We start from the raw sequence: 13,436 nt of genomic DNA on the forward strand, positions 1-13,436 counted from the left end.
CACACATCAAGGTTCCTCGGCACACTGACAGCTGTTCTCTTCTTTGCGAGAATGCTGGCAACAGTGGTTCGCCATGTGCTGGCCATCCCTTCACTGTTAAATCGTAGACCCGTGAGAGAGTCGGGTCATTTCTTGTCTCCCTTTCAATGGCAGAATTTGTTACTGGTAGACATTCCACTATAGTAGAGTGGAACATCTCCACTGGGTCTACTGTAGGTGCCTCTTCTACCGTTGGCAACGGTAGGCGTGATAAACCATCAGCATTCCCATGCTGTTTTGATCCTTTGTATTCTATGTTGTATTGGTGTGCCCCTAGAAAAAGGGACCACCTCTGCAGCCTTTGCGCTGTCATAATGGGAACACCCTTTTTAGGGTTGAATATGGAGATGAGGGGTTGATGGTCAGTCAACAAGGTAAATTTTTGTCCGTGTAGGTAATGGTTGAATTTCTTCACTCCCCATACCAGGCTGAGTGCTTCCCTGTCAATCTGGGCATAGTTACGCTCAGCTGAGTTCAATGAGCGTGACGCAAAAGCTATCGGCCGTTCCGAGCCATCAGGGAATTTATGCGATAATACTGCTCCTATGCCGTAAGGGGATGCATCGCACGCCAGTCTGATTGGCAGTGATGGGTTGTAATGAGCCAAAACTTCTTCGGATGTGATTAAGTCTTTGCATTTATGGAAGGCACGTTTACAGTCTTCGTTCCATTTCCAAATTACTCCTGTTTGTAGCAGTTCATTAAGAGGGTGTAGAAGAGTTGATAAGTTCGGTAAAAATTTATGATAGTAATTTATTAATCCCAGGAACGACCTTAATTGTGAAACATTTTCAGGTGCTGGGGCTTTTATGACCGCTTCAATTTTTTCAGGTGACTTATGCAACCCTTCCTTATTTATTATGTGGCCACAATATGATATTTGATTTTGGAAAAATTCGCACTTGGGGTGATTTGCTCGTAGGCCCCGTTCTCTCAGCCTAGTGAGCACCTGCTCCAAATTGGCAAGGTGCTCATTGTCGTTTTCTCCTGTTACAAGGATGTCGTCCAGGTAGCATTGAGTACCCGGAATCCCTTGGAGGACTTGCTCCATAGCTCTTTGCCAGATAGCTGGAGCGGATGCTACTCCGAAAACTAGTCGATTGTACTGGTACAGACCTATGTGTGTATTTATCGTGAGATTTTTTAGAGACCTCTTCAACCTCCATCTGTAGATATGCCTGTGCCAAGTCAATTTTGGTGAAACGTTTCCCTCCGGATAGTGAGGCGAAAATATCTTCTATCCTCGGAAGAGGATACTGTACCGTGTGAAGGACCGGGTTTACCGTCACCTTGAAGTCTCCACAGATGCGAATTTTTCGCTGTTCTTCAGATTTATTATTATTCAATGCTTTCTTCATGACTGGAACGATGGGTGTTGCCCACTCGCTCCAATCTATTTTGGATAATACGCCTGTATTTTCCAAATTCTCCAGCTCTGTCTCAACTGCTGGACGAATTGCGTATGGCACTGGTCTTGCTTTAAAAAACTTGGGAATTGCTGCATCTTCCACTTTTATTGAGGCGGTGATGCCTTTCAAGGTTCCTAGTTTCTCTTGAAACACTTCTTTGGCGTTGGCCAAGATGTCCTTTAATCGTTCAGGTGTGATGTCATCATCGTTTTTTTTCTTACTGGTCACCGTCAGTGCCTGAATGGAGTGCCAGTCTAAACGCATTTTCCTGATCCATTCACGTCCTAACAGCGGTGGGCCACCATCTTGTAGATTGTATAAATACAACTTTTGTATTTCCTTGCCGTTGTATACAACAGGCACCCTTATTTTTCCTTTGGGGTATACTTTCTGCCCCGTATATGTTTTTAAGATAATGGATGTGTCTTTTAAAGGTATATGCGGAAATAGCCTCTCGTAATCCCGTCGATTTATTATGGTCAGAGCTGACCCTGTATCTAGCTCCATTTTAACTGGGGACCCTGCTATCGTGAGGGTAACCCAAATGGTCTGGTAATCATCTTTGGCAAGTACATTATGTAATTTGAGACAGCTTAGTCTCTTGTTTTCGGAGTCGCTATCACTCTTCTGGTCTTCAGAGCTACTGTCCGTCATCATTTGTACCTTTCTGTACTTTTCTTTATTGATTTTTTTTTTCCTGTCTGTGGATTTATTTTGTCCAGATTGGCATACCCGTGCAATGTGTCCAATCTTTCCGCATTGCCTGCATGCTTTGTCCTAGAACCAGCAGCCCCTCTGGTTATGGGTGGATCTGCCGCAGCGATAACATCTTTCGAAACCCTGTGTCATTTCATGGGTGCCGAAGTCCTGTGTCTTTTATTGTATCTCTGCAGCTCCTCTTGCTGCTGCTTCGTATGATACAGCCACACTGAAAGCCTTGTCCAGTGTTAAATCTTTTTCAGAAAGCAGTCTTTTTTGTGTTCCTTCACTTAAGAGACCGCAGACGAATTTGTCTCGAAGATAATCTGCTAGTCCTGCCCCGAATTGGCAGTGTTTTGATAGCTTTCTTAATTCGGTGAGGTAATCAGCGTTACTTTCATTCTTGTGTTGATTTCTCTTGAAGAATTTGAATCGTTCCGCTATCAGCAGCGGTGTTGGGTTTAAGTGCTCCTGCAGGGTATCAACAATTTCTTTAAAATCCTTGTCCTTTGGTTTGGCTGGAGTGATTAAATTTCGTAACAGCCCATATGCCTTTGCGCCCATTAAATTCAGCAGTACTGAAGCTTTTTTTTCATCTTCTATTCCATTTGCAGTGCAATATACCTCTACTCTTTCCACATATGTGGTCCAGTCCTCTATTTCGCTATCAAAAGCATCAATATTGCCAGACTTAGGCATCTTAGAAAAGATATGGCGCTTCCCGCGCTTTTCTTTCTTTTCTGCAGAAAAGATATGGCGCTTGCCGCGCTTTCCCGCCGCTGCTGCCGATGACAACGCTGTTTCCCGCGGTTTACGTTGTTTATTTATTTATTTATTTATTTATTTACAGTTGGAGACTCGTTCCCGCCGGACTTTCTCTCTAGGTCTGAACGCCGACCTGCTTGCAGCGCCGGCCGTCTCCCGAGTGCTTCCTCCCCGTCTGTTATTGCTTGCCTCTGATTTCGCTGCTTGTCCCAGCTGTAGAGCCAGCCGCTGGAGCCCCAGCCTGACGCCCAGGAAGGATTAGCACAGTACCTGCCACCAGCTTGGCCAGCTGATGAAACCACAGCTTCTTTCACTTTCCTGAGTCTTCTGGACGCCCGAGGAATCGATGTCCTTGAGGTGCTGCCGAATTGCAGGTAAGTCCGTTTCTACTTCGTCGCCACTGCAGTGTCCATGTGTTGATAGAGACACTGAAGACAGGAGTTGGTTCATAGGTGTTTACTAAGCAAAGTCTGGAGGGGTACTAACGGATATAACACAATATACAGGCTTATATAGCCCGAGTGGCCATTACCGGCATTACAGCACACATGGGGCTCTTAAAGGCACATACACTACAGTGATGGCCCGTTTTGCCACAACGGTAACATGTGAAGTTCCGCGCACCTTTAGGCTCAGACGACACCTTGTGAACTCTCCCTGTTGAACTCAACTGGTGAGCCTCCTTTTCCGCCATCTCCATGGAGACACAAACTTCAATGGCCTTTTCAAGAGTAAGGTTGTCCTCAGTAAGAAGGCGCTTCTGTGTGGCTGCATTTTGCAGACCACACACGAGTCTGCCTCTAATGGTGTCCTTCAGCACCTCCTTGAACTCGCAGTGTTCTGACAACCTTTTTAAAGCAGCAATAAACATCGTCACTGATTCCCACTCCTCTTGATTCTGTTTGTGAAATCTAAATCTCTCAGCAATAACCAGAGGTTTTGGTGAAAAATGTGCTCCAAGAATTTCCACTAGTTGCTTATATGTTTTAGTTCCTGGCTTATCTGGCTGCACAAGGCTGCGAAGTAAGTTGAATGTCTTCTGTCCCATTACACTCAAAAAGGTAGGCATGACCTTTTCGTTTGCCACCGCATTCGCCAATACAAAATAGTCAAAACGTTCCATATATGCGCTCCATTGCTCCACATTTTCATCAAAATCACCGATGTTTCCTAATATAGTAGCCATCTCACGTTTCAAATTAGAATTTCTGTTTACTCACTGCCGTACTTAAGGAAGTGGCCCTAGAGATAGTAGATGCATTGCTGGTCATCTTCCAGAACTTGATAGACTCTGGAACGGTACCCATGGATTGGAGGGTAGCTAATGTTACCCCACTATTCAAAAAAGGTGGTAGAGAAAAAGCGGGGAATTATAGACCGGTAAACCTGACATCGGTAGTGGGGAAAATGCTTGAGTCCATTATAAAAGATGTAATAGCAGAGCACTTGGAAAGCAGTGACAGGATCGGATAAAGTCAACATGGATTTACAAAAGGTAAATCATGCTTGACTAATCTACTGGAATTTTTTGAGGATGTAACTGGTAAAATAGATAAGGGAGAACCAGTGGATGTGGTGTATTTGGACTTTCAAAAGGCTTTCGATAAGGTCCCACATAAGAGATTAGCATGCAAAATTAAGGCACATGGGATTGGGGGCAAGGTATTGACTTGGATAGAGAACTGGTTGGCGGACAGAAAGTAAAGAGTTGGAATGAACAGGTCATTTTCCGAGTGGCAGGCAGTGACTAGTGGGGTACCGCAAGGATCGGTCCTAGGACCCCAGCTGTTCACAATGGGCCAAAAATTCGGGTCGGGGGCTTCCCGCGGGTGCAAGCCCCCGATCTGCACTCACCCTGCGCGCTGACATCTGAAGCCCGGGCCTGCTTGCATTTCCTGTCACAGGCCCGGTTCAGATGTCAGCGCGCAGTGCTTACCTGATCCAGCGGCGTAGTTAGTGCGATGTGCCGGCTGGGATCAGGTGAGCACTGTACAACCAATCAGGGGAGGGGAAGGTTCATTCATGAGTTTGAGAGTAAGAACTGTCAAACTCATGAAAACTACGGGGGCCCAAAACACTATTTAAACTTTAAATAAAAATTTAAAAAACATCCCAATCATTAAATTAAGTATAAATAAGTTAAAAGAAATAATTTAAACAATAATTTTTTTTTTGAAAAAAATAAATTTTTAATAAAAAGGGTCTAAAACTAAACTTACCTTATTGTAGATTCTTTAAAATAATAAACCTGTGGGGGAAAAAAATTCTAAATTACACTAAAACACCACTTACCTGTAAAAATAAATACTTACGTGTGCTTTTTACAAGCATAAAGACCGGAGGCCTTTACACATGCGCAAATCCCCCAAAACAGAGGAAATCCAAGACGTACGCGCTGCCCCCTACAGCGCACGCGCTAGCCTCTTCAACTCTTGGGTTGGAGGAGAGGAAATGCCGGTTTTCAGCGCATGCGCTGTGCATGCTGAAAACCGGCATTTCCTCCGGCCAGACGCGTGAGTACCCCTTCCGTACTCACGCGTTTGGGGAGGAATTTCTGCCCCAATATATATTAATGATCTGGACGAGGGAATTGGATGTAATATCTCCAAATTTGCAGACGACACAAAGCTGGGTGGGAGGATAAGCTGTGAGGAGGATGTCGTGAAACTCCAGTACGATTTGGACAGGTTGGGTGATTGGGCAGAAACATGGCAAATGCACTATAATGTGGATAAATGTGAGGTTATCCACTTTGGTGGCAAAAACAGGAAGGCAGATTATTATTTTAATGGCAATAGATTGAGAGAAGGGGAAGTGCAAAGAGACCTGGGTGTTATTGTGCACCAGTCGTTGAAGGTAAGCATGCAGGTGCAGCAGGCAGTTAAGAAGGCAAATGGTATGTTGGCCTTCATAGCAAGAGGGTTCGAGTACAGGAACAAGGATGTCTTGCTACAGTTGTACAGGGCCTTGGTGAGACCGCACCTTGAGTATTGTGTGCAGTTTTGGTCACCTTACCTGAGGAAGGACGTTCTTGCCATGGAGGGAGTGCAGCGAAGATTCACCAGGCTGATACCTGGGATGGCAGGAATGACGTATGAGGAGAGATTGTGTCGATTGGGCTTATACTCACTGGAGTTTAGAAGATTGAGATGGGATCTCATCGAAACCTATAAACTTCTGTCGGGTCTGGACAGACTAGATGCAGGAAGGATGTTTATGATGGCTGGGGAGTCCAGAACCAGGGGTCATAGTCTAAGGATAAGGGGTCAGCCATTTAGGACTGAAATGAGGAGGAATTTCTTCACCCAGAGAGTGGTGAACCTGTGGAATTCTCTGCCACAGAGGGCGGTGGAGGCCAGTTCATTAAATATATTCAAGAAAGAGTTGGATATATTTCTTGAGGCTAAAGGGATCAAGGGATATGGGGAGAAGGCAGGGACAGGGTACTGAAATTGGATGATCAGCCATGATCTCATTGAATGGCGGAGCAGGCTCGAAGGGCCGAATGGCCTACTCCTATCTTCTATGTTTCTATGTTTCTATGTAACGTTAATGTGATGCTGCAATCTCTGTTCCGAGTGTTTTGTAGTCGAAAACAAGAAAGTTCCCACAACGCAGATTCATCCAATCCTCGTCGCCACTTGTTGTGTCGGTACCTTTCTACCTAGACACAATTTAGGACTCAGAACTCAGAGATTCAAACATAAAGTGCTTTATTCAGGAAGGACAGGAAGTTCTGGAAAGTTCCGAACAAAGAGAGCTAAATTTAACCAAGAGAACACCCAACCATTTATCTGCTGTGACAGCGCCACCACAGGTGGGAGGAGAACACACAATACATAACAAAATCCACAAACTATGAGTAAGAGTCAGACAAAAGAGTTCAGTTATCTGTGATGCAGGACTGAGTGATGCAGGGGTTAGAACATTGTCCTTTCACTTCAGGTCCCTTGGTTTGAATCTGGCCTATGGGAAGTGTGTTCCCTCCTTCTGCTGCCTGTAAGGGTCTGATGTGGAATCCGTTCTCCCAATCTCACCCCTGTTCCTAGGGGTAGGAAGCTAAGTTGGCACTATTTTGGCAACCTCCTTCAGGCAGCAAGAATAACGTGGGAAATGGACATGCCATTCTGTCTTTTGAGGCTGGGATTAAGGAAATTTATTTGAGCACAGCAAAGACAGCTTTACTCACATCGCAGTGTAGAGGGAGCTTTACTCTGTATCTAAACTGTGCTGTACCTGCCCTGGGAGTGTTTGATGGGACAGTGCAGAGGGAGCTTTATTCTGTATCTAACCTGTGCTGTACCTGCCCTGGGAGTGTTTGATGGGACAGTGCAGAGGGAGCTTTCTCTGTATCTAACCTGTGCTGTACCTGCCCTGGGAGTGTTTGATGGGGCAGTGTAGAGGGAGCTTTCTCTGTATCTAACCTGTGCTGTACCTGCCCTGGGAGTGTTTGATGGGGCAGTGTAGAGGGAGCTTTCTCTGTATCTAACCCGTGCTGTACCTGCCCTGGGAGTGTTTGATGCGACAGTGTAGAGGGCGCTTTACCTCAGATGAGTGTTTGATGCAGACATTGGCTGCACAAATGTAGCCTCTCTTATTTTGATGAATACAAAATTGAGCAGACAAAGAAATCTCTTGGTTGAATCAGCACAGCTAATTTCATCAGTTCTTGGATTCATTTTGTATGGCTCTAACTTTTAAGTATTATCTGACAGTAAGTCATCACGCTGATAGTACACAGAGGCATCTCCTGAAGCAAATTTCTGTTCACAAGGTATTAGAGGTAAAGGAGGTGAAACCACACAGAAACCGTGAAGCCATGCATGTATATAGACAATAAAGTTGATTATTATTATTATTATGTATGTGATGTTATGAATGACTCACTCCAGGTATTAATAGTAAGGTTAGTGACATCACAAGCAGAAAATCCAAACGTTACTCCACTTCATTGGTCAGTCTCACTCCATATAGCTGATGTGTTAAATGAAGTTGATGTGGGAAGCCAAAAAAAAAAATTTCCACAGCTGAACGTTAAACACTGCACAGCTGTGAGTAGTCTCATTCGGTCGGTGCCGTGGTAGATGCTGAGTCCTCACTGACTCACCGTCTCTCTCCTGCTCCTTCACTTCAGTAGACAGCCTTGCGTTATCAGTGGTACTGTCGGGCATTCTTCCTTCAGAATCAGCAGCTTCTTCCTTTCCTTTGGTCTCAGATCCTGGGAAGGAAACAGAAATGAAGCCTGGCTCGATAATCTCCTCCTTGGCAACCTTGACTCCTTCACGGAGTTCTTCAGTTTTTTGATCCGATACTTGCACTTCCTTTGCAAACTCTTCAGTATTAGCTCCACCTTCTTCAGATCCATTGCCATCGTCACTTGTTGCTATCTCTTCAATCTCCTGACTATCAGCGTCTTCAGATTCCATCACTTTTTCTTCAATAGTTCCATTCTCATCTGGTTTATCGTCAGTTCCCTCATCATTTTGCTCCTCTTCCCCAGATTCACCTTTTCTAATATTAGCTTCCTGCTCAGAATCTGCTGTTTCATTATTCTCTTCCTGACTCTCCAGTGCTTTCTCTTCCAGATCCTTTGTTTTGTCTTCCTCTTCTTGGCTTGAAGTCTCATCTTCTGTTTCCTCTGAAGAACCTTCCTTAAGATCCGACTCACCATTGGAATCATCCTCCTTGTTGCTGTTTTTCTCAGTTTCCTCTTCAGAATCTGTGGCAGGTTCAGGCACCCCGTTTTGTGTTGGCTCTCTTAGTTTTGCCTCTTCATCCTCATGGGATTCATTCACAGCATTACCTACAGATTCATTTGATTCACTTTCCACAGTTGGTGCAGTTTCTGTGCTGTTGAGACCCAGTTCTTGAAAATCTCCATCCTCCTTATCAGCAAGAACACCACCAATGTCCTCAGTAGTGCCAGACACTAGGTTTTCACTTCTTTCTTCATTTACGGGTAACTCCTCCGATTCCCTGGTATCATTTTTGGAGTTGGCTTCATTGCTTTGACATTCTTGTTCTTCTACAGCTCTTTTAATCACATTGCCATGTGCAGTAGCACACCTTGAACATGCTGCTGCACAACTATCAGTGTGTGACTGACCTTTTTCTTCCTTCTCATTGGATTCCTCTGTGGAACTGTGTGGTCCCAAGGCTGAATTACCATCAGATGCTGAGTCTGCATACAGTGGGGCACTGGCCTCCTCTGCTTGCTGCTTATCATTCATAAGCTTCTCATCATTCACATCAATGCCTGGGTCTGCGGCCAAGGCTCGGCTCCCTGCAAGAGTGACAGCATCTTTGCTGTTGGGTTTGGTGAAGTCTTGAGTCTCTAAATGATCAGAACATTATCAGTCAATTTGAGACCAGTTTCTGTCTCGATGTGGTTTTGCTCAATATAATTCAGAGGGAAAATAAATATTCAAAGCAATACTGTTACAGGCCCAGAAAAGTACCAAGAGCCTGTGTCAGTTAATGGCAGAATCGCTGATTATGTGGACACTCCATAAACAAAAGTAATGATAAATCTGTGCATCGTTTACTGAACTGGATTCTAGTATGGTTTTCCAGTAACAGAGGACTTGTCATGAGCCAGCAGCAAGGTAATTGAGCTATGATCAGCCCTTCAAGTGAAGCTATTTGTCATGGAATGCCATAGACTAACAGCACATTTCCTATCCTTACTGGACCATGAAAATCAAAGATAAGTTCAGGGATTTTTTGGTGTCGGCCCTTACAAATAATAGAAAACAGGTATGGGAGCTGCCCCTGTGGCTCATTTGGTGAATACCCTGCCCAGTGTGTAACAGCCATACAGACCTCATCTCAGCCAGGGTGGTTGGCAGTAAGTGTGCTATAATTAGGCTAGAGAGAGGAAAAATCCCTGGCTCTTGTTCCTGGCCACTGTCCAGTGACCACTGTGGGAAAGTGTGTGTGTGTGTGCATGAGTGTGTGTGCACATCAGGCGAGGTCCTTTCTATGATGCTCTTTCCTCACAGTCAAATAGCCTACCACTAGTCACTATCTTATCTTGACTCATAAGTGAAGAATGGCCACATGGTTGTGGGTTAGGGTGACAGTGAGGTACTGGAGCTAGCTGGCCTTTGGGTGGAAATTAAAAAAAATTAAAATATCATATTGAATGTTACTTCATTGAGTTAACTTTAATTAATGGATATATTTCTGTGTTGTGCCTAGTTGGAAACTCCAACAGCTCTTGTCTTCTGGCCAGGAGATGGTAGCACTGAGTCCAGGAAATGTTGGTCAGTTCTGCCCCTTCTCAGAGGGTGGGGTTGCTGGATGCCTGATACTGTCTGGCTTGCACCGTTTGAATCAAATATTAAGGGAGCAGCACAGGGAGTTATAGCAATGCCACTGGCCCAGAGCAGCCTGACCTTTTGGCTGGAGAATGCCTGATGACAAGCAGCTAGTGATGGGAAATGAGTGAGGTGAACATAGAAACATAGAAGATAGGAGCAGGAGTAGGCCATTCGGCCCCTCGAGCCCACTCTGTCATTTAATGAGATCATGGCTGATCATCCAAATTCAGTACCCTGTCCCTGCTTTCTCCCCATATCCCTTGATCCCTTTAGCCTCAAGAGATATATCTAACTCCTTCTTGAATATATTTAATGAATTGACCTCAACTGCCCTGTGTGGCAGAGAATTCCACAGGTTCACCACTCTCTGGGTGAAGAAATTCCTCCTCATCTCAGTCCTAAATGGCTTACCCCTTATCCTTAGACTGTAACCCCTGGTTCTGGACTCCCCCGCCATCGGGAACATCCTTCCAGCATCTAGTCTGTCTAGTCCTGTTAGAATTTTATAAGTTTCAATGAGATCCCCTCTCATTCTTCTAAACTCTAGCGAATATAAGCCCAATCGACCCACTCTCTCCTCATATGTCATTCCTGCCATCCCAGGTATCAGTCTGGTGAATCTTCGCTGCACTCCATGGCAAGAACATCCTTCCTCAGATAAGGTGACCAAAACTGCACACAATACTCAAGGTGTGGTCTCACCAAGGCCCTGTACAACTGCAGCAAGACATCCTTGTTCCTGTACTCAAACCCTCTCGCTATGAAGGCCAACATACCATTTGCCTTCTTAACCACCTGCTGCACCTGCATGCTTACCTTCAGCGACTGGTGCACAAGGACACCCAGGTCTCGTTGTACTTCCCCTTTTCTCAATCTACTGCCGTTCAGATAATAATCTGTCTTCCTGTTTTTGCCACCGAAGTGGATAACCTTGCATTTATCCACATTATACTGCATTTGCCATGCACCTGCCCAATCACCCAACCTGTCCAAATCGTACTGGAGTTTCTCGGCATCCTCCTCACAGCACACATGCCCACCCAGCTTTGTGTCGTCTGCAAACTTGGAGATATTACATCTAGCTCCCTTGTCTAGATCATTTATATATATCGTGAATAGCTGGGGTCCTAGCACCGATCCCTCCGTTACCCCACTAGTCACTGCCTGCCACTCGGAAAAAGACCCGTTTATTCCAACTCTTTGCTTCCTGTCTGCTAACCAGTTCTCTATCCAAGACAGTACCTTACCCCCAATCCCATGTGCTTTAACTTTACACGCTAATCTCTTATGCGGGACCTTATCGAAAGCCTTCTGAAAGTCCAAATACACCACATCCACTGGTTCTCCCTTATCTATTTTACCAGTTACATCCTCAAAAAATTCCAGTAGATTAGTCAAGCATGATTTACCTTTTGTAAATCCATGTTGACTTTGTCCGATCCTGTCACTGTTTTCCAAGTGCTCTGCTATTACATCTTTTGTAATGAACTCTAGCATTTTCCCCACTACCGATGTCAGGCTTACCAGTCTATAATTTCCCGTTTTTCCTCTACCGTCCTTTTTAAATAGTGGGGTTACATTAGCTATCCTCCAATCCATGGGAACTGTTCCAGTGTCTATAGAATTTTGGAAGATGACCAGCAATGCATCTACTATTTCTAGGGCCACTTCCTTAAGTACCCTAGGATGTAGATTATCGGGCCCTGGGGATTTATCGGCCTTCAATCCCGTCAATTTCCCTAACACCATTTCCCTACAAATACTGATTTCATTCAATTCCTCCCTCTCATTAGACCCTATGTTCCCCGACATCTCTGGGAGGTTGTTTGTGTCCTCCTTTATGAAGACAGAACCAAAGTATGTATTTAATTGGTCTGCCATTTCTTTGTTCGCCATTATAAATTCCCCTGATTCTGACTGCAAGGGACCTACGCTTGACTTCACCAATCTTTTTCTCTTCACATATCTATAGAAGCTTTTACAGTCAGTTTTTATGTTCCCTGAAAGCTTACTCTCATAATCTATTTTCCCCTTCTTAATTAATCCCTTTGTCCTCCTTTGCTGAATCCTAAACTGCTCCCAATCCTCAGGTTTGCTGCTTTTTCTGGCCAATTTATATGTCATCTCCTTGGATCTTATGCTATCCCTAATTTCCCTTGTTAGCCACGGTTGAGTCACCTTTTTTGTTTTATTTTTATGCCAAACAGGGATGAACAAATTCTGTAGTTCATCCATGCGATCTTTCAATGTTTACCATTGCCTATCCACCGTCAACCCTTTAAGTAACGTTCCCCAATCCATCCTAGCTAACTCGGGCCTCATACCATTGTAATTTCCTTTATTTAAATTCAGGACCCTAGTCTCTGAGTCAACCACTTCACTCTCCATTTTAATGAAGAATTCTATCATATTATGATCGCTCCTCCCCAAGGGGCCTCGCACAACAAGATTGCTAATTAATCCTTTCTCATTACATAATACCCAGTCTAAGATGGCCTGATCTCTAGTTGGTTCCTCGACATATTGGTCCAGGAAACCATCCCGTATACACTCTAGGAATTCCTCCTCCATAGTATTGTTACTAATTTGGTTAGCCCAATCTATATGTAGATTAAAGTCACCCATGATAACTGCTGTGCCTTTATTGCACGCGTCTCTAATTTCCTGTTAATGCCATCCCCAACCTCAGCATTACTGTTTGGGGGTCTGTAGACAACTCCCACTAACGTTTTCTGCCCCTTGGTACTTCTCAGTTCTGCCCATACAGATTCCAGCTCATCAGAGCTAATATCCTTCCTTACTATTGTATTAATCTCTTTAACCAACAATGTTACCCCACCTCCTTTTCCTTTTTTCCTGTCCTTCCTGAATATTGAATACCCCTGGATGTTGAATTCCCAGTCTTGGTCACCCTGGAGCCATGTCTCCGTAATCCCAATTATATCATATCTGTTTACATCTATTTGTGCAGCTAATTCATCCACCTTATTACGAATGCTCCTTGCATTAAGACACAAAGGGGTCGATTTTAACTCGGGTGCGGGGAATTGTCAGATTCCCCGAATTTGGTATTACCCACACGAATCTAAATGGGTGTGTGAGATTGATGCAATTTTAACTCAATTGGCCAATTAATTTCCAACGTGTGGGAACCCTTGGCAAATGAGTATTTCCAGTCAGAAAGTCGCATAATATGATGTCA

General features: G+C 44.4%; 1 protein-coding gene across 2 annotated transcripts in view; it reads right to left on the reverse strand.

Moving 5' to 3' along the window:
• srlb (sarcalumenin b) overlaps positions 1–13,436 on the reverse strand; it is a 124,777-nt gene that overhangs the window by 41,677 nt on the left and 69,664 nt on the right. For both annotated transcript variants that reach the window (XM_086001013.1, XM_086001012.1), the window contains exon 2: positions 8,020–9,246. In XM_086001013.1, the coding sequence (XP_085857139.1) occupies positions 8,020–9,246 (1,227 nt within the window). The remainder of the gene's footprint in view (positions 1–8,019; positions 9,247–13,436) is intronic.

The sequence above is a fragment of the Somniosus microcephalus genome, chromosome 11, assembly GCF_052327205.1.
Source record: "Somniosus microcephalus isolate GS21.2 chromosome 11, FLI_Smic_1.0, whole genome shotgun sequence".
In the NCBI taxonomy this organism is placed as follows: Eukaryota; Metazoa; Chordata; class Chondrichthyes; order Squaliformes; family Somniosidae; genus Somniosus; species Somniosus microcephalus.